Source organism: Protopterus annectens, chromosome 1.part2, assembly GCF_019279795.1.
Source record: "Protopterus annectens isolate FY-2018-M chromosome 1.part2, PAN1.0, whole genome shotgun sequence".
In the NCBI taxonomy this organism is placed as follows: domain Eukaryota; kingdom Metazoa; phylum Chordata; order Ceratodontiformes; family Protopteridae; genus Protopterus; species Protopterus annectens.
Window position 1 is genome coordinate 535,696,479 of NC_056727.1, and position 21,739 is coordinate 535,718,217.

Consider the following 21,739-nt stretch of genomic DNA (forward strand, 5'->3'; position numbering starts at 1 on the left):
TTTGCATGGGTGGTATGTCCGGGAGGTGTTTGGGAGGAACCACAAAGGGGATACAGTATCCTTCTGGATATGATCTGAAGCACCCAGTGGTCTGATGTTACGGACTCCCATGCCACCAGGTGCAATGACAATTGTCCTCAGACTCCCTCCAGAGTAGAGCAGTCAGGCAATCCCTCAGGGTTGCTGTCCGGGCCTGTCCAAGAAAGGTTCTCAAGACCCAAAATTCCTCGGACCACCTCTGCCTCTTGGCCGGCGTCTATCCTGTCCCCTTCTGCCTCTGTGGGAAGAAGAGCCCTGAATGTCCAGGGAATACTGTGACTTCCAGAACCACATCTTCTTTTGCCCTCTCCGAGTCCAGGAAAAGGATCTTTGAAAGTTCTAGAAGCCCATTACGATGGCAGACAGTGTCTTCCCATCCTTCTCACTCTGGACTAAAGTCTCTGACGGTCTTACAAAAAAGAGTAGAGCAGTCATATGGGGCATTGCCAAAAGATGTCTTGAAAGGTTCCAAAAACTGACAGTGAGCCAGGCATTGCGCCTCATGGACACGCTGGACCCAGCTGCCCTACCTGTTCTTTCAATAGCATGTGAAAGGTGTCGCATAGACGTGTTGGAGACTGCTTTCAAAGTGGTCATCCTGGCAGAGAACGAGTCCCTGTCCTCCTGCGACATGGACTTAGGGGGAGACTCAGTCAGCTCCGTGAGCAGGTTGCACTGGAGTCTCGTGATGTGGGCTAGGTAGTTCAGTGCCCTAAAGGAAAAGGTTGCTGACAAACCCACTTCCCTAAGCGGTCCATCATCTGTGACTCTCGGTCAGGGGGATGAACAGAGGAACTCTCTTGGGCTAGTTCCTTTTTTGTGGCTGCTGCTACCAACCACAGCGTCTACAGGGGAGCCCTTGTTCCACGCTGGTCTATCTGATGGTGGACTCAAAAATCTTATCAGGACATTTAGGATTGGTTCCACATTGTCTGGCTCCTTCCAGGCCTGCGAGGTGACCAGGTCCACCAGGTGATGTGCGGGAGGGGACACCCAGAAAGTAGATGGGCCTGTGCCGAAAGCCTCCAGGAACACGGACTCGTCAGAAGACGGTTTGAGGGTGGACAAACCTCCTAGTTGGCGTAGGATTTCCATATCTCCAAAGGAGACATCCTTGGGAGGTGACCTGGGGGAACCTTCCCCATCATCCAAATCAGTGTCCTCAGTGAGGGACTCGGGGGAGTCCAAGTGCCTCCTCTTACACGTATGCTTGCAAGACACTTCTCTAGTGGGGCTCTACAGGGGAATTCTGAAGCCACTTGTTCCTCAGGGGAACCATCTGGGGCTCCTCGAGCATGGGCTGTCCCTGTGATAAAATGATGGGATTCGTAGCTAGAGCCGAAGGGGTCGGATCCAAGGAGATAGTCAAAGGGCTCGATCCAGTGGAGAGCGCCATTTCTACCACGTTGAACGCTGAGGGAGAACGAATCTCCTGAGGAAGAAATAAGGAAGTCTGTCTCCCCAGATCCGACTTGAGAATCGGAGCCATGGCTGGAGTGCCGAGGGAGGGAATATGGCCCGACAATGCCAGAGCTGATGAAAAAAGTTCAGCTCCCTCGGATCAGACACCCAAGCTCCGGCTCTGAGATCCACTCGGATCTGAACTGGTCAGATCAGACACGCTCCAGGCAGCTGTCAGTGACGAGAAAGCAGGTACAGTCGGCACCGACCACCTGACTAAGGCTATCCTCGGATCAGAGCACTCCGAACCCAGTGGATGGATCGGAGAAGGAGAAATCAGTGTGAAAAAGGGAAGAAAGCTCCCCCCTCCAGAAGGGAGAGGGGGCTGACAAGACCCCCATCTGGATCAGAGTATAAATGAACCTCATCATTTTATCCATGTCAACTTCCGATAAGCTACGCATGGATCTCGATGAGGCTACCGACTCCGACCTGGCAGGTCGAAGAACCGAGGCCCTAGATGGAGAAAGTACAGTTTTGTACACTTACCATAATGTAGATGTTCAAGTGTATTCACTGTTGCAGCCATCACATTTGGGTTATCTGCTTGCAGTAGCCCTCAGTCTACCTGATTATCAAAGTCCTGGGTCCTGCGTCGGCTGTTGTCTCATCTTCCATGACATCAGGTACCCAGGGATATAAAGCATGCAGCCGACACCACTGCATCAGTTTTTCTTGCCCCAGATGTCAGGTGCCCCCTAATGGGAAGCAATTAAATATCTATAAATGCAAGGCTATATCTCCAACAAAAAAGCAAACACACCCAAAAGCTTTTAAGCATAGTAAAGGAGAAAGAGGTATAGCCAAAAGAAGACAGATGGCTGGAGGGAGGGTATCCAGAGGAATGCAGCAGTGAATACACTCGAACATCTACATTTATGGTAAAGTGTACACAACTGTACTAGGTTCTTCGTGTTTCACTGTTGCAGTCATCACATTTGGGTAGATTCCCAAAGCTAAGGATGGGAGGAGGAATTTAGACAGCATTAGGACCAGCTATAAGGCCCTGCAAGACTGTGGTGGAAAACCAGGTCTGGATTTAGAGAAAATTGGCAAATGGTAATGCTTGACGAAAGTATGTACAGAACTCCAGGTAGCAGCTTCTAGGATGTCCCTGGTAGGGACACCTCTGAGAAAGGCTGTAGAGGTAGATGCTGCCCAGGTTGAGTGTAGTCTTATCCCCTGTGGGATAGGTTTTCCATGGTGCTTATAGCAGAAATTAATGCAATGGCCGATCCATTTAGAAATTGTTTGCTTTGAAGTGGCCTGCCCCTCTGCCACTGCAGCAAATGCCACTAGCAGCTGTTCAGATTTCCTTTGAGGTTTAGTCCTGTCCAAGAAAAAAATCTACGCTGTCTATACACATCTAAGGAGTGCAGTATCTTGTTCCCCTTTGTTCTGTGGATTAGAAAAGAAGGTTGGCAAATGAATGGACTGATCAAGAGCCACACTGGATACTACCTTGGGCATGAAAGAGGGATTGGTCCTGAGTGACACCCTGTCTGCATGAAAGATGATGAAAGGCTCCACTGCCTTAAGGGCCTGTAATTCAGAAGTGATTGCTAAAAGAAAGGCTGTTTTCAAAAAAGGAATTTTAACTCTACACTTGCAGCTGGCTCAAAAGGAGGTAGATTGAGTTTTTCCAATACGAAGTTAAGGTCCCAGGCTGTAGTTAGAGCTCTCCTGGGTGGTCTCAAATTTTTGGCCCATCTGAGGAACTGCTTTAGCAGTGGATGAGAGAAAAAGGGGTGGCTCTGTGTTGTAATGAGCTGAAACGGCTGAGGCATGAATTTTGATGGAGGAAAAGGAAAGGCCCTTGTGAAGCATCTCAGTTAAGTACTGAAGAATCTGAGGTAAATTGGGAGCTGCTATGCCCATCCCTTGAGTTTGGTTCCAAGAACAGAATCATTTCCATTTTTCAGCATAAGATTTTCTAGTACTAGGCCTCCTTGCCTCCAGAATGGCATCAAACACCTGTTTACTGAGTGATGGTAACGGAGAGATCAGGTAATTAGCCAGGCTGCCAGGTTCAGGGTTTGAAGCTGAGGATGCAGAATCTGGCCCTCCTGCTGAGACAGCAGGTAGGTGTCTGAGGCAGGTGCCATGGTGCCAGCAGTGACCCACTGCGCAAGACGGGGTACCAGTGTTGGCGTGGCCTGTCTGGCGCAATCAGTATCATCCTTGGTTTGTCATGTTTGATCTTTTGTAGTACTTTGCAGAGGAGAGGCAAAAACTGACAGATTTTTCGAGGTGAAGAACAGGGCATCCACTTTCCAAGCTTGTTTGTGGGGAGTCCTTGTGCAGAATTTGCCCAACTGGTTGTTCTGGGGGGGAGGCAAACAGGTTTATATCTGGGCTCCCCCCATTTGTTTATCACCATGTTGAAAGTCTTTGGTTCCAGTTTCCAGTTGTATGGGTCCATGAGATTTCTGCTTAGTTTGTCTGCCAGTGTTATTTAACTTTCCTGGCAGGAACTGAGCCTGTAGGTGCACTTGGTAGCTCAAGTTGTGTTCCACAGAGCCATGGCTAGTCTGCAGAGAGGGTATGAATGGGTATCCCCCCTGCTTGTTTATGTACCACATAAAAGTGGTGTTGTCAGTCTTTACCATTAATTGTCCTGGAAGAATGTGGTCCTTGAAGGCTGTCAGAGCATTCTGTACAGCTATCATTTCTTTATAATTGATATGCAGGTGCACTTGACTTGGGTTCCATTTGCCCGGAATGCACTTCCCTGTCAGGTGAGGCCCCCATGTATAGTCTGATGCGTCTGTTGTTAGGGTTTGGCGGTAGGGGGTAGAGTGAACGGTAGTTCCTTGTTTTGGTGGCAGGCCTCTGTCCACCAAAGGAACTCAACTGTAGGCAAGGTATGATAGCAATCATTGCTTCTAGATTCTGAGAATGTTGACACCATAGGCTTTTTAGATACCACTGTAGTTTCCTCATACGCAGTCTTGCATATGGAATTAGAAGAATGCAGGAGGCCATGAATCCCAAGGCTTGCAGTATTTGCCTTGCAGATAACAGGGTTTTTGTGGCCATTAGTTTGAAGTCAGCTGTCAAATGAATTTCTTTCTCTGGCGTGAGGAAAGCCATCTGGAAAGTTGCAGTTTGCTCTCAGGAATATAATTTGACAGGGTGCAAGATGTGATTTCTTTTAGTTTATGGTGTACCCCAGACAAGTTGGCATCTTTTGTACAAATGCCAGATGATTCAAAAGTATGTCCTGGCTTTCTGCCTGAATTAGACAATCATTCAAGTATGGGTATATATGAATATTTCTTTGCCTGCAAAATGCAATGACTGGATCTAGGTACTTTGTGAATACCCTGGGGGCAGCAGATAAGCCAAAGGGCAGTGCAGAGAACTGATAGTGCATGCAGCCGGCTTTGAAGCGTAGGTATCTTCTGCAAGATTCCCTGATTGGGATGTGCAGGTAGGCTTTCTTTAAACCCAGTTTTGCCAACCAGGCATCCTTACCTAGCATAAGAAGCAACTGGTGAAGAGTTAGCATCTTGAATTTTGGGATCACCGAAAAGGTGTTTAGGATAGAAAGGTCCAGGACAGGATGCCATGAGTTGTCTTTTCTGGGTACCAGGAAAAGTCTTGAGTAGAAACCTTGTCCCTTTTCCTCTTCTGGTACAGTTTGAATAGCCCTTATGCTTAAGACAGACAGAGAGTACTTGCTTTTGACCCTCTGCTCACTGATTTGGGGGTAGATCTGGCCAACCGTTTGGGGTTGGTAACGTTTGGAAGTGAAATCTATATCCTTGGGAAACTATATTTAAAACCCATTTGTCATGGGTAAGGAGTTCCCAGTTTTTTGTCTGCAGAGCAATCTTTCCCCCTAAAAGGGCAGTCAGTTGAAAAGGGCTTGGAAGTTTTAAAGTTAAGTCACTGAGACAGTTTACTCATAGGGGGGAGTCTTACTACTCCCTGATTTGGAAGTGTGAGCCTCCCACTGCTTAGTCCTGTGCATACCTTGGGACTGAAGCCTGGGTGCTCTCCTGGTTCTGGGTTTGGACTGAAGGCCTGGAAGAGGCAGGAAAAAAACAATTCTTGGAGGGCCAATGCCTACTAAATCTTGGAGGCTGTACTTGTAGGAAATCTTTAACACTTTGCATAGATTTAGCTTTTTCCTCCATCTTTTTAAGTACTTCTTCTGCTTTGTTGCCTAACAGGTGGTCCTGATTTAAGGGAGCATCCAGCAATTTAGCTTAACATGATCTGGCAAAGATTGTGCCTTAAGCCAAGCATGCCTTCCAAGTACAGACCCAGTGACAGCAGCCCTGCAAGATGCCTCTAGTGAATCAAAAAGTACAGTTTTGTACCTACCATAAATGTAGATGTTCGAGGATCCACATTGCTGCAGTCATAACCTGTGGGTAGTCCGCTGTCCTCGGTCGGCCCGAATACCAAAGAGTTAGGCTGGCGTCGGTCATGGGCGCCCGGAGCTGACGTCAGTACGTAGTAGTAGTACTTAAGCGCATGACCGGCGCCATATCCTCAGTCTTTCTTGCCCCAGATGTCAGAAGGCCTTAAAAAGAAAAGGCCAAAGCCACAAAAGGAGAAGAATAATAATAATAGTTATCCCCAAGGAACAATAACAACAAACAACACCACCAACACCCCAAAACCAAAGAGAGGAAGGAGGGAGGGAAAATAGGACTGCAGCAATGTGGATCCTCGAACATCTACATTTATGGTAGGTACAAAACTGTACTATGTTCTTCGTCTCACATTGCTGCAGTCATAACCTGTGGGTAGAATCCCAAAGCAAAGGAAAAGGGAGGCTGGCAAACTAAAAAGCATTAGGGGCTGCTAACATGCCCTGTAAGACTGCAGTGGCAAACCCAGCCCTGGACTTAGAGAAAAGAGGGAGATGGTAATGTTTAGTAAAAGTATGAACTGAACTCCAAGTAGCTGCTCCCAAAATATCCTTAGTAGCTACACCCCTCAAAAAAGCAGTAGAAGTGGCAGTAGCCCTAGTGGAATGAGGTCTAATCCCAGCAGGAACATCCTTCCCATGATGAGAGTAACAAAAAGCAATACAATTACCAATCCATTTTGAAATAGTCTGCTTTGAAACAGCTTTACCTTGTGACCCCAAAGCAAAAGAAACAAATAACTGTTGAGTCAGTCTGAACTCCTTAGTTCTGCTCAAATAACGTAACTGCCTGTGTATATCCAAAGAATGCAATATTTTTTCCCCTTTATTTTGGGGATCAGCAAAAAAGGTAGGCAAATGGATAGACTGGTTCAAGGCCACATTATAAATCACTTTTGGCATGAATGTAGGGTTAGTACGCAAAGAAACTCTATCCTTATGGAATATTAAAAAGGGTTCAACTGCCATGAGAGCCTGCAATTCAGATACCCTTCTAGCAGAAGTAATGGCCAACAAAAAAGTAGTCTTCCAAGACAAAAACTTCAATTCAGACGTAGCTGCAGGTTCAAAAGGAGGCAAAGTAAGCTTCTCCAACACAAAATTGAGATCCCAGGAAGGAGTAGGAGCTCTCGGGGGTCTTATATTTTTTGCCCCTCTAAGAAATTGCTTAAACAAAGGGTGAGAAAATAAAGGAGGGTCACAATCACAGTGAGCAGAAATGGCTGCAGCATGAACTTTCACAGAGGAAAATGACAAACCCTTGTCTAGTAACTCAGTAAGGTACTGTAGTGTAAAACTCAAATTAGGAACCGAGACATCAAAGTCCTTTGTTGTGCTCCAAAGAAAAAATCTCTTCCATTTATCAGCATAAACTTTTCTAGTGCTGGGCCACCTAGCTTCCAAAATGACATCTAAAACCTGTTGAGGAAGTTGAGAACCCACAGGCTCTAAAACAGAATACGCCAGGCCGTTAGATGCAGGGACAGCACCCTGACATTGAGCAAATGACTGTTTGACTGTGACAACAAGTGAGGAAGCTGTGGCAAAGGCCAAGGAGGCTCCTGAATTAAACTCCTCAGCAGAGGATACCAGTGCTGTCGTGGCCAATCTGGTGCTATTAAGATCATGCAAGGCTTGTCCCGCCTGACCTTCAAGAGAACCTTGGTAAGGAGAGGCAGAGGAGGAAAAGCATAGACGTGAAGGCTGTTCCAACTGAAAGATAGAGCATCCACTTTCCAAGCTTTTGGGTGAAACATCTTTGTGCAAAAGTTTGGCAGTTGGAAATTCAGAGGAGAAGCGAACAGATCTATGTCTGGAGTTCCCCAAGCCACTGTCAACTGTTGAAATACCTGAGGATCCAATTTCCATTCGTGGGGACCCACAATTTGTCTGCTCAATACATCTGCTAGGGAGTTCTGTGCTCCTGGCAGAAACCTTGCCTGAAGAGTGATGTGCAAACCCAGAGCAGTCTCCCACAATATCATAGCTTGTCTGCAAAGAGGATAAGAATGGGTCCCCCCCTGCTTGTTGATGTACCACATGACTGTAGTGTTGTCTGTTTGTATCAACACCTGTCCTGGCTGAAGTAGGCCCTTGAAAGCCATCAGGGCATACTGGACTGCTAACATCTCCTTCATGTTGATATGCAAATGCTGTAGTTTGGGAGGCCACGTGTCTTGAATCCATTTCCCATTGAAGTGTGCTCCCCAAGCCAGGTCCGAGGCATCCGTTGTTAAGATCTGACTTGCCTCTGGTCGAGTCACAGAGAGTCCCTTGTTTAGGTGACATTCCTGTGCCCACCACAAGAATTCCTTCTGGATGCAAGGTATTATCAGAATGACAGTGTCCAAATCGTGGCAGTGTTGAGTCCATACACTTTTGAGATACCATTGTAGCTTCCTCATATGCAGTTTGGCATTGGGAAGTACCAGAATGCAAGATGCCATGAACCCCAAGGCTTGAAGGACTGTCCTTGCAGTCAGCCTGGACAGTACTGATAATCGCTGGAAGTATAGAGGAAGAGTTCTTTGTTTGTCCGGGGTCAGAAAAGCCATCTGAGAGGCTGTATTCAGTCTCACACCCAGAAAGCACATGTCCTGAGAGGGTACTAGACTGGACTTTGTTTCGTTCACAGAATACCCTAGGCACCTTAAAACTGCCATTACATACTGTAGCTGTTGGAAGTAACTTGTCTTTGTCCTGAGCTAGAATCAGGCAATCGTCCAGATAAGGATAAATTTGTATTCCCCTCAGTCTTAAGAAAGCTATTACAGGAGCCAGAACCTTTGTGAACACCCTGGGCGCAGTAGATAAACCAAAGGGCAATGCAGAGAACTGATAATGAGAAGTGCCAGCCAGCGCAGGAATCTCCTGCAGCTGGGCCTGATAGGAATGTGAAGATAAGCCTCTTTGAGATCCAAAGTTACCATCCAGTGATCTTTGCCTATCAGGGGCAGAAGTTGCTGTAAAGTTAACATCTTGAACTTTGGAATGTCTAGGTATGTATTGAGAATGGAAAAATCCAGAATTGGCCTCCAAGTATTTCCTTTCTTTGGCACTAGGAATAGTCGAGAATAAAACCCTAGGCCTTCTTCTGACGGAGGTACCACCTGGATTGCCCCCATCTGTAAAAGCAAAGAAATTTGTTCCTGAGCCTCCAGCCTTTGCTGAGGAGGTACATCTGGCATGCCTTTGAAAGGGGGAAAAGTGTGGAAATAAAACTTGTAGCCTTGATTTATTATGTCCAACACCCATCTGTCCTGGGTGACCAAATGCCAAGTGCCAACTTTCCTCCCAGAGGAGCTGCCAGAAAGGAAGGATCTGGCAGCTGGAGATATAAGTCATTGGGTCTGTTTACGAAAAGGCTGACCCCCTGCCCTCACCAGAAGATTGTGCAGGAGAACTCCAAGTCCTGGGTCTAAAAGAACCCTGAGCGTGAGCCCTACCCCTACCATGTCTAGACCTGCCCTTAGACTGAAAATCTGAAGAAGGGTAAGACCATCCTCTTGCAGGCCAATTCCTGCTAAACGTAGGGGGCTGCACTTGCAAGAATTCCTTAACTGTCTGCATAGACTTAGCTTTGTCTTCCATTTTTTTCAAAACTGACTCCACAGGGGAACCAAAAAGAACTTCAGATTGAAGGGGAGCATCCAAAATCCGAGCTTTAACATGCTCTGACAAATTTTGATCCTTAAGCCAGGCATGTCTACGAATAACTGAACCAGTAGCAGCTACCCTGGAAGAGGCCTGAAGGGCATCGAAGCCACACTGCAAAGAATGTTTACCAACTTGATCTGAAGCAAGAACCAGGTCCTGTAATTCTTTACACTCTATATATACCCTCAGAGAAAGCATCTACCTTAGATTTCAATTGACCTAACAAAAAGTTCTGATACTTCAGCATATGGAATTGGCAATTTAAAGCCCTCATAGCTAACGTAGAAGAGGTGTACACTTTTTTACCCCACCTATCCAACGCTCTAGAATCTTTATCCAAAGGAACTGGATTCTTAACCACAGAAGCCCTGACCCCCTTAGGCCCTTGACTAATAGTTTCCGGGTCAGCTCTAGGGCTCTTATACAAATATTTATGTGCCTCTGGCACTCTAATACCTGTCTGGCTTGACAGGGGCAGGGGGTAAAGAATCAGGATTAAGGGAAGCTTCAGAAAAAACATCCTGAACAACATCTAAAACAGGGGGAATAGCCAAAGGTCTATGTTGTGGCAAAAACAAAAATTCCCTAAGCCTCTTACGAGAATCTGAAAAATCCTGACCTTCCCACTTGAAATGCTCCCTCATGGAATGCAAGGTTTCAGAAAAGGAAAAATCCTCTGGAGGGGAAGCAGAAGGACAGGAATCCTCTGCATCTGAATCAGAATAGGGAGGAAAATCCTGAAAATCCTCAGCTGAGGACTCCGAGAAATCTGAGGAATGTTCCATTCCCTCTAAATCTGTCTCCACCCTAGGCCTCTTCTCTGGAGGGGGCATAGAACCCCTGATCAAAGTAATCAAATCCTCTGCCATTTTCAACATATGCTTTTTAGGAACAGAGCCCGAAGAACCAGGGCTGTGGCTCGTACCAGAAACACTAGGTCTAGCCTTAGCAGGGCCTTTTGTGACTGAAGTAGAAGGCCTAATAACCGTTTGTAAGGATGGAACCACAGAAACTTGAGAAGCACCCTCGGCCTGAACTGACTCCTGAGAGGCCAACTCCTGCAAAAGTAAAGGTTCCCCCTGGGATCCAGCCGAGGCCCCGGCTGGATCCACAGATTCAACCGTAGATTCCATAGAACCGGCGTCCGCAACGGACGACTCATCCGGTTTAGACCTTAAGGATTTATCTTTTCGCTTTTTTGCGGTAGCGGGCGTCGGAGGATCCGACGGCATGTTGTAGTTACACCGCTTACCGAAAACAAGCCTAGCACAGTCTATCTGCGTTTAATGGTGCGCTTATTAAATCTAGCGCAAAAGCGACACCCGACTACGTCGTGTTCAGGCCCTAAGCAAGGAATACAGAGAGAATGATAGTCCCTATGAGGTATCTGTTTCCCACAAGAAATACAATTATTAACTTTTTCTGACAACCGGATAACTGAGGCAAGAAAAGACAAAAATTTTCCCCAACGGGGTACTTAGCCCAACTTGGTCTTCGGTCTGAAACTCGAAAATTGAAAATTTCAGAACGCCGAACGGCACTTGCAAACGCTGCTTCTGCTTCGGACCACGCGGCAAGAAAGACTGAGGATATGGCGCCGGTCATGCGCTTAAGTACTACTACGTACTGACGTCAGCTCCGGGCGCCCATGACCGACGCCAGCCTAACTCTTTGGTATTCGGGCCGACCGAGGACAGCGGACTACCCACAGGTTATGACTGCAGCAATGTGAGACGAAGAACATCCACATTGCAAAGTATGTTTTCCAACTTTTTCAGCAGAATACATTAAATCCTGTAAATCCTTATTTTCAGCACAGTCAGGAATCAACATCATTTTCTGTTTAAGCAATCCAATAATATGCTGCTGATATAACATATGAAACTGGCAGTTTAAGGCCCTAATGGCCAAGGTTGCAGAAATGTATACCTTCTTACCCCATCTATCCAGCACCCTGGAATCTCTAACAGAGGGGGTAGGATTTTTGGCAGTAGTAGCCTTAATGCCCTTGGGTCCCTGTGAAATAGTCAAGGGATCTGCATTAGGATTTTTAAAAAGGAACTTGAGAGTCAGAAACCCTGTAATATCTATCAGGTTTTCTTGGAGCAGGAGGTAGAGAGTCAGGGGCCAAGCTAGATTCCGAAAAGGCATCATCAACAATGTCCAGTACAGGGGGGATAGCTAAAGGTCTGTGTGGGGCAGGAGTAAGAAATCCCTAAGCCTCTTTAGAATCATTGGCTTTCCCAGCGGAAATGCTCCCTAAGAGTATGCAAGGTTTCACCAAAAGAGAAATCCTCTGTAGGGGAAGCAGAAGGAATAGAGTCCTCTGCATCAGAATCCTCATAGGTAGATAAAGGTAAATCCTGGTCATCAGAGGAAACAAATTTCAGAATCCTGCTCAGAAGTATCATAAGCAAAAGTCCTAGGTCTCTTAGAGGGGGAAGGTTGGCTTCCCATGATTAAAGTAATAAGATCTTCAGCCATTATTTGTTTTTTTTTAGGCATAGAGGCCTGACCATGCGGGTCTGGTGTCGGTTTTCCAGGCATGGATCGAGTTTTAGGCCTTGAGGAAGAAAATGGCATCTATTAAATATGAAAGTTAGTAGGCCTGAATAGACCCTCAGAAGCCGGTGCCTGCACAGCAGCTCCGGACCAATCCAAGGTAGATACATCCGCAGGTTCCACAGTTGAGGCATGTCACGGCATATCTGACTCCGAATGGGTCTCAGTAGAGGCCTGCGAATTTGAAGTAGCGGGTATCACGGGCTGCGAAAGCTCCTCACGGAGTACCTGCAAACTGGCGACTAGCTTAGGAGACGCATCGTCGGCAGCTTTGGACCTAGGCGGTCTGTCTTTATCTTTGCGTTTTTTCGGAATGTCAGCAGTCGGGTGGTTTACTGAAGACGTAGCTGGATAATTGAACAGAGTAACTATACAGACGACGAATAGTTCATTGTTTAAATAAGGCACAAAACCGACAGCGAAGTACGTTGTGGTCAGGGCCTAAGCAAGGAACACAGTACAAATTAAAATCTTTATGAGGCATTTGCTTTCCACAAGAAATACAATTATTGACTTTTACTGATATCTGTTTAGAGCAAGAATAAGTTTCCCCACCGGGGTACTTAGCTTTAGTTGAAGACTTCGGTTCTGAAACTTTCAGGAATTGGCCAACCGGCACTTGTAAAATGCTTCTGCTTCGGGCACCGCATGACAAGAAAGACTGATATAATGGCATTAGCTGCATGCTTTATACCCCTGCCTACCTGACGTCATGGAAGATGAGACAGCAACCGACGCAGGACCCAAGACTTTGATAATCAAGCCAACGGAGGGCTACTGCAAGCAGATAACCCAAATGTGATGACTGCAACAGTGAAACATGAAGAACATCGTGTCTCCTCCAGCTCCAGGGAAAATCTCGGAGATCGGGGTGGAGGGGAGTCACGGATCCCAGGCTCACTTTTGGCAGGAGAAGGCAGGTCCGGAGACCTCTTACATTTTTCAGGCTTATGTGGTTTTGGCTCTCTCTCTTCTCTGCCTCTTTTCCACAGGCTTAGAAATAGGAGGGAGTCACGGATCCCAGGCTGACTTTTGGCGGGAGAAGGCAGGTCCAGAGACCTCTTACATTTTTCAGGCTTATGTGGTTTTGGCTCTCTCTCTCTCCTCTCTGCCTCTTTTCTACTCCACTTCCACAGGCTTAGAAATGGGAGGTTGAGTCCCAGCCTGGGAGGGAGGTGAAGCAAAGGTAAGAGAGGAAGGAAAGGAGGCCACAGCAACCGCTGTGATCGAAGCAGAGGACAAGGCAACCACCTCAGAAGTGGGAGAAGGCCTTTCAGGGCCAATTTAGCCTTCGTGTCCTTGATAGCATGCAGGTTAAAACCCGCACAGACACAGCAATCCATATTCAGATGGGAAAGCCCAAGCACATCACACAAAGTGTGGCAATCTGCAGGAAACAATTTATGGCCACACTCGCACCTTTTGAAAACAGGCTTATCAGCCATCTCTCGATCCAAGACACTCACACTGCAGATGGGAAAAAAAAAAAAAGAGAGAAAAAAAATTACCTGTTTTTCCCACTAAAGACCACTCATCACACTCAAGTCACACAAAACACTGAGGGGGAAGGGGAAGCAAAGCACATTAACAAACTAACTCTAAACTACAACAAAAGGTCCTATTACAAGATGCACCAGCGAAGGGAGGAGGAGAGGGAAAGTACAGTTCTGTACACTTACCATAAATGTTCAAGCGTATTCACTGTTGCAGTCATCACACTTGGGTTATCTGCCTGCAGGTAGCCCTCAGTCAGCCCGAATACCAGAGTCTTAGGATTTCTGCTTCGGATGCTGTCACCTCTTCCATGACGTCAGGTCGGCAGGGTTATAAAACAGGCAGCTGACGCCATTACATCAGTTTTTCTTGCCCTAAATGTCAGAAGCCCCCCAAATAGGAAGCTAGTATATGGTGATGAACAACACCAGTAAAAAGTAAATACCACTGCCATTAAAAATGGCCATAGAAAGGAGAGGTAGAAAAGATACAGAAAACCAGGGGGCTGGAGGTAGGGAAAAGTACAGTTGTGTACACTTACCATAAATATAAATGTTCGAGTGTATTCACTGTTGCAGTCATTACATTTGGGTAATCTGCTGGCAGGTTGCCCTCAGTCGGATGATTAACAAAGTCTTTGGTCTTGCGTCGGTTGCTGTCCCATCTTCCATGACGTCAGGCCGTCAGGGGTATAAAACATGCAGCTGACGCCAATACATCAGATTTCTTGCCCCAGATGTCAGGTGCCCCCCCAAATGGGGAGCAAAAGATACAAGTAATTAAAAACACAAAAATATACCTCCAAACAAAAGCAAATACACCAAAAAGGCTTTTAAGCATAGTAAAAGAAAGTAGAGGTATAGTAAGAGAAAAACAGGGGCTGGAGGGAGGGTAACCAGGACTGCAACAGTGAATACACTCGAGCATCTACATTTATGGTAACTGTACACAAAGAACAGTTGTGTACCTACCATAAATGTAGATGTTCCGAGTGTATTCACTGTTGCAGTCATTACACTTGGGTTATCCTGCTGGCAGACTACCCACAGTCGGCCTGAATTCCAAAGTCCTGGTCTGGCGTGGTTGCTGTCGCCACTTCCTGACATCAGTGCGCCAACGGCATAAAAGATGCAGCCGACACCATTTTCTTCAGTTTTTCTTGCCCCAGATGTCAGGTGCCCCAAAAAGGGTAGGCTAAAAATTCTGCTTATAAAAATGCACTAACAAACATTACCTTCAACTACAAGCAAATACACCACACAGGTTGTATAGAATAGAAAAGTACAGATAAGTCCCAGCAATGAAATGGGGGATGGTGGGAGGGTAACCTGGACTGCAACAGTGAATACACTCGAACATCTACATTTATGATGGGTACACAACTGTACTATGTTCATCATGTTTCACTGTTGCAGTCATTACACTTGGGTTGAATCCCAAAGCTAAGGTTGGGTGGCTGGAACTAAACAGAATTAGGAGTGGCTATGAGGCCCTGCAGAACTGCAGTGGCAAAGCCTGCTCTGGATTTAGAGTAGAGTAAAGATGTAAGTGGTAGTGCTTTGTAAAAGTGTGCACTGAAGTCCAAGTTGCAGCCTCCAAAATATCCTTGGTTGGTACTCTGAAGAAGGCTGCTGAAGTGGATGCTGCTCTGGTTGAATGTGGCCTAATGCCCTTAGGCACTGATTTGCCATATTGTGAATAGCAGAAAGGAATGCAGTGGCCTATCCATTTTGAAATAGTCTGCTTTGAAATAGCCTTTCCTTGTGATTCTGCAGCATATGCCACTAAAAGTTGTTCAGTCTTTCTGAATGCTTTAGTTTTGTCCAAGTAGAAACGTAGCGGTCTGTGTATGTCCAAAGAATTCAGTAGTCTCTCCCCTTTATTCTGTGGGTTTGGATAAAAGGTAGGCAAATGAATAGTTTGGTTAAAAGCCACACTCGACACTACCTTAGGCATAAATGTTGGGTTTGTCCTTAGAGAAACCCTGTCCAGATGGAAAATAATAAAAGGCTCCACAGCCATTAATGCCAGTAACTCAGACTCTTCTTGCTGAAGTTATTGCTAGGAACAGAGCTGTTTTCCATAATAACTTTATGTCAGCTGTATTGGCTGGCTCAAAAGGGGGGCAGTGTGAGCTTTTCCAAGACAAAATTGAGGTCCCATGTAGGTATTGGAGCTCTCCTTGGAGGTCTTATGTTTTTGGCCCCACTGAGGTACTGCCTCAGCAGTGGATGTGAAAAAATAGGTGGGTCCGTACTGTAATGAGCTGAAATGGCAGAGGCATGGATCTTAATTGATGAGAAGGATAGGCCTTTGTCCAGCATCTCAGTTAGCTATTGTAAAATCTGAGGAATATTTGGTACAAGCACAGAATCTCTGCCATTTTTCTGCATAAGATTTTCTGGTGCTGGACCTCCTGGCCTCCAAAATAACATCCATAACTGCTTTAGAGAGAGGTGTGTCCTGAGTGGTTATAATATCAGCCATGCAGCCAGATTTAGTGTTCTGAGTTGGCTGTGCAGGATCTGATTGTTTTGTTGGGTCAGTAGATGAGGTATTTGAAGTAACGTCCAGGCAGGGCCTTGAGACAAGTTCTTTAGGATTGGATACCAGTGCTGGCGTGGCCAGTCTGGGGCAATCAGTATCATTTTTGGCTTCTCTTGTCTGACCTTTAGGAGTACCTTGGGGAGGAGAGGCAGTAGAGGAAAGGCATAAACTGTAAGGGTTGTCCAGCTGAATGACAGAGCATCCACTTTCCATGCTTGTTTGTGATAAGTCCTTGTGCAGAATCTCTGTAGTTGGCAGTTGTGAGGGGAGGCAAATAGAGCCATGTCCGGGCATCCCCATTTCCTTGTTATCATACTGAAGACTTGTGGATCTAGTTTCCACTCGTGAGGGTCCATGAGGTTTCTGCTTAGTCTGCCAGATTATTTGTCTTTCCTGGCAGGAATTGTGCATGCAGGTGCACTTGACACATCAATGCTGTGTTCCACAAAGTGATGGCTTGTCTGCAGGGGGGGGGGGGGTAGGAATGTGTGCCTCCTTGCTTGTTTATGTACCACATGACTGTAGTATTGTCCGTTTTTATCAGCAGTTGTCCTGGATGGAGTAAATCCTTGAAGGCTGTCAGGGCATTCTGTACAGCTAGCATCTCTTTTTGATTGATATAAAGATGCATTTGGCTTGCGAGCCATGTGTCCTGAATACATTTTCCTGTCATGTGGGCCCCCCAGGCATAATCTGATGCATCTGTTAGTGTTTGCCTGGCTGTGGGTAAGGTGAATGGCTGTCCTTTGTTGTGGTGACAGGCCTGTGCCCACCATTGAAACTCCTGCTGCAGGCAGGGAATGAGAGCAATTAATGTTTCCAGGCTGTTGCAATGTTGAGTCCAATCAAGTTTTAGATACCATTGTAGCTTCCTCATATGCACTCTTGCATATGGAATTAGCAGAATGCAAGATGCCATGAAGCCCAAAGCCTGCAGAATTTTTCTTGCAGATAACTGGGTCTTTGTTGCCATGCTTTCGAAGTATGAAGTCAGTTGCCTTTGTCTGGTGTGAGATAAGCCATCTGGGCAGTTGTATTTAAGCTTGCACCCAGGAATATTATCTCTTGAGAGGGTACTAGTTTTTAATTTATTTTCGTTTACTGTGTACCCTGGACAAATTAGTAATCTTTTTACAAACGCCAGATGCTTTAGTAGAATGTCTTTGTTCTCTGCTTGAATAAGTCAGTCGTCCAAGCAGGGATATATCTGAATTCCTCTTTGTCTGAAAAATGCAATTACTGGTGCCAGGCATTTTGTGAAGACCCTGGGCGCAGTAGATAAGCCAAAGGGCAGAGCAGAGAATTGGTAGTGCATTGAGCCAGCTATGAATCTGAGGCATCTTCTGCAAGAATGTCTGATTGGGACATGCAGGTATGCCTCTTTGAGGTCCAACATTACAAGCCAAGCCTTCTTGCCAGCATGGGAAGAAGCTGCTGCAGAGTCAACATTTTGAATTTTGGAACATCCAGAAAAGTGTTTAGAATAGACAGGTTTAGAATAGACAGGTCCAGAATAGGTCTCCAGGCTTTGTCCTTTCTGGGTACTAAGAAAAGTCTTGAGTAAAATCCTTGTCCCTGCTCTTGCTGTGGTACTAGCTGAATAGCCCTCATGTCCATGAGAGATGAAACTTGTTTTTGTGCCTCTGCCCATTGATTGTGTGGCAGGTCTGGCATACCTTTTGCCTTTGGAAGGGTGTGAAAGTGGAACCTGTAGCCCTGAGAGACTATGTTTAAGACCCATTTGTCCTGGGTGATCATGTGCCAATTTAAGTGCTAGCTTTCCCCCTAAGGGTGATGAAAAAAGATAAGTGATTGGCATTGGCAGAGGAAAGTCATTGGGACTGCTTCCTATATGGCTGTGATTTGTCCTCTCTGCTTTTGGAGGACATAGCACCCCATTGTTTGAGCCTTTATGAGCCCTGGGGTTGTTGTCTGCAACCCACAAAGGGCGTCTCTGCCTCTTTGTGGCCTGTCTGACACTGGAAAGGACCAATTCTTAGAAGGCCAGTTCCTGCTAAATCTGGGAGGTTGTACCTGTAAGAAATCCTTTACTGTCTGCATAGATTTCGCTTTATCCTCCATTTTCTTCAACACCTCTTCTGCCTTAACACCAAAGTATCATGCTGTAATGGAGCATCCAATAATTTTGCTTTAACATGATCAGGCAGATTCTGTTCCTTTAACCAAGCATGCCTTCTAATGACAGAACCTGTAATGGCGGCCCTGCAAGAGGCCTCCAGTGAATCAAAACCACATTGCAAAGTATGCTTTCCCACTTGTTCAACTGCTTGCAATAAATCCTGCATTTCTTTGTTTTTAGAACATTCAGAATTTGCCAACATTTTCTGTTTTAGCAGTGACATTAAGTATTGCTGATATTTAAGCATATGAAACTGACAATTTAAAGCCCTTACAGCCAAGGTAGCAGAAATGTAAACTTTTTTCCATCTGTCTAGTGCCCTTGAATCCCAATCTGAGGGGACAGGGTTTTTTGTAGTAGAGGCCTTGACCCCTTTAAGACCCTGAGATATAGTTTCTGGGTCAGCAGCAGGGTTTTTATATAGAAATTTATGAGAGTCTGGAACCCTGTAGTATCTGTCTGGCTTAGCTGTAGGAGGTAAAGAGTAGGGAGACAGGCCGGACTCTCTAAATACATCACCTAAAATGTCTAGAACAGGTGGAATAGCAAGAGGTCTGTGCTGAGGAAGTAGAAGAAAGTCTCTGAGTAATCTTGGCTCTCCCAGTGGAAATGCTCCCTCATGGTATGCAGGGTTTCCCCAAAGGAGTAATCCTCAGGAGGAGAAGTTGAAGGAATAGATTCTTCAACATCAGAATCCTCATAGGGAAGAAGAGAGTACCCCTGTTCTGAAGAGGAGTCAGAGGAAATGGAAACCTGATCAGAAGAATCATATTCTGTGTCTTGCCAAGGCCTCTCATCAGGAGGGGGATGGGAACCCCTGATCAAAATAATTAGGTCTTCGGCCACTTTAAGCATCTGTTTCTTAGGCATGGAAGTCTGTCCAGGAGAATGCTGTACTAGTTTATTTGTCTTTAAAGTTGTTTTAGTCTTTGCCTTGGAAGCTGAAGTTGGCTTGATACATAACTGTGTTGGCCTGAAAAAGTACATTTTTTTACCTACCATAAATGTAGATGTTCGACTGTTCACACTGCTGCAGTTATTACACTTGGGTTATCCTGCCGTCAGGCAGTCCCGTAGTCGGCCAGAGTTCCAAAGTCTTGGTCCGGCGTCGGTTGCTGTCGCTTCTTCCCTGACATCAGTGCGCCAGGGGTATAAAAGATGCATCAGACGCCATTTTCTTCAGTTTTTCTTGCCCCAGATGTCAGGTGCCCCCAAGTAGGTAGGCAATACATATAGCTAATACAGCATATATATAAAATAAAAACAATACCTTCAGTTACAAGCAAATACACCACAAAGGTTGTACAGGATAGAAAAGATAAGTCCAGCTAGGACAGAGGGGATGGATGGAGGGTAACCTGGACAGCAGTAGTGTGAACACTCGAACATCTACATTTATAGTAGGTACAAAACTGTACTATGTTCATCATGTTACACTGCTGCAGTCATTACACTTGGGTAGAATCCCAAAGCTAAGGGTGGGTGGCTGGTCTATAAAGAATTAGGATTGGCTACGAGGCCCTGCAGAACTGCAGTGGCAAATCCTGCTCTGGATTTAGAGTAAAGAGGCAAGTGGTAATGCTTGGTAAAGGTGTGCACTAAACTCCAAGTTGCAGCCTCCAAAATTTCCTTGGTTGGTACTCCTCTGAGAAAGGCTGTTGAAGTGGCTGTTGCTCTGGCAGAATGTGGCCTAATGTTATTAGGGACTAATTTACCATGCTGTGTGTAGCAGTAACGAATACAGTGTCCTATCCACTTGGAGATAGTTTGCTTTGAGATAGCCTTGCCCTGTGATCTTGCAGCATATGCTACAAACAGTTGCTCAGTTTTCCTGAAAGCTTTTGTTTTGTCCTAGTAGAAATGTAGCTGCCTGTGCATGTCCAAAGAGTGCAGATGTTTCTCCCCTTTATTCTGGGGGTTTGGGTAAAAAGTTGGCAAATGGATGGTTTGGTTAAGAGCCACACTAGATACCACCTTTGGCATAAAGGTAGGGTTTGTCCTTAAAGAAACCCTGTCCTGATAAAAATAATAAAAGTTTCCACTGCCATTAAAGCCTGTAGCTCTGAGACTCCTCGTGCTGAAGTTACTGCCAGGAGCAGAGCTGTTTTCCATGATAAAAAATTTAGATCGGCTGTATTGGCTGGCTCAACAGGTGGCAGGGTCAGTTTTTCCAAAACAAAATTGTGGTCCCAAGTTGGTGTTGGTGCTCTCCGGGGTGGTCTTATGTTTTTAGCCCCTCTGAGGTACTGCTTTAGCAAGGGATGAGAGAATAAAGGAGGATCCGTGTTGTAATGTGCTGAAATGGCAGAGGCGTGGATCTTAATTTATGAGAAGGATAGGCCTTTGTCCAGCATCTCAGTTAAGTATTGTAAAATCTGGGGAATGTTTGGGACAAGAGGGTCAAGGCTTCGAGCCTGGTTCCAGGCGCAGAATCTCTTCCATTTTTTCTGAGTAAGATTTCCTGGTGCTAGGCCTCCTGGCCTCCAAAATGACATCCATAACAGCTTTAGAGCGAGGTGTTGCCTGTTTGACTAATGAATCTGCCATGCCACCAGGTTTAGGGTTTTGAGCTGACCTGCAGGATCTGATTGTTTTGTTGAGTCAGAAGGTGTGAAATTTGAGGCAAAATCCATGGTGGGCCTTGAGCTAAGTTCTTTAAGACTGGGTACCAGTGCTGGCATGGCCAGTCTGGAACAATCAGGATCATCTGTGGTTTTTCTTGCCTGGCTTTTAGGAGTACCTTTGTAATGAGAGGCAGTAGTGGGAAGGCATACACTTCAGGCTTTTCCAGCTGAACGAAAGAGCATCCACTTTCCATGCATGTGTGTGGTAAGCCCTTGTGCAGAATTTTTGTAGTTGGCAATTCAGTGGGGAGGCAAAAAGATCAATGTCTGGGCATCCCCATTTTTGCATTACCATGCTGAAGATTTGTGGATTCAATTTCCATTCGTGAGGGTCCATGATATTTCTTCTTAGATCGTCTGCCAGAGTATTTTTCTTTCCTGGCAGGAATTGTGCTTGCAGATGAACTTGATAAGTTAGAGCTGTGTTCCACAAGGTCATGGCTTGCCTGCATTGGGGACAAGAATGAGTGCCCCCTTGCTTGTTTATGTACCACATTACTGTGGTGTTGTCTGTCCTTAATAATAACTGTTCTGGATGCAGAAGGTCCTTGAAAACTGTTAGGGCATTTTGAACAGCCAACATCTCTTTTTGATTGATGTGAAGATGCATTTGGTCTGTGGTCCACTTGCCCTGAATACATTTTCCTGCCATGTGTGCTCCCCAGGTGTAATCCGAAGCATCTGTTGTTAGAGTCTGCCTGGCTGTGGGTAGAGTGAAAGGCTGACCCTTGTTGAGGTGACATGCCTGTGCCCACCACTGAAACTTCTGTTGTAGGCAGGGAATTACTGGTATTACTGCTTCTAAACTGTGAGAGTGTCGAGTCCAAACAC

General features: G+C 45.8%; 1 protein-coding gene across 1 annotated transcript in view; it reads right to left on the minus strand.

The window, feature by feature from the left end:
* The window catches only part of HNRNPLL (heterogeneous nuclear ribonucleoprotein L like), a 1,042,368-nt gene that overhangs the window by 571,217 nt on the left and 449,412 nt on the right, over window positions 1-21,739 (minus strand). Inside the window, exon 6 of the mRNA XM_044057476.1 lies at window positions 17,350-17,383. Within this exon, the coding sequence (XP_043913411.1) occupies window positions 17,350-17,383 (34 nt within the window). The remainder of the gene's footprint in view (window positions 1-17,349; window positions 17,384-21,739) is intronic.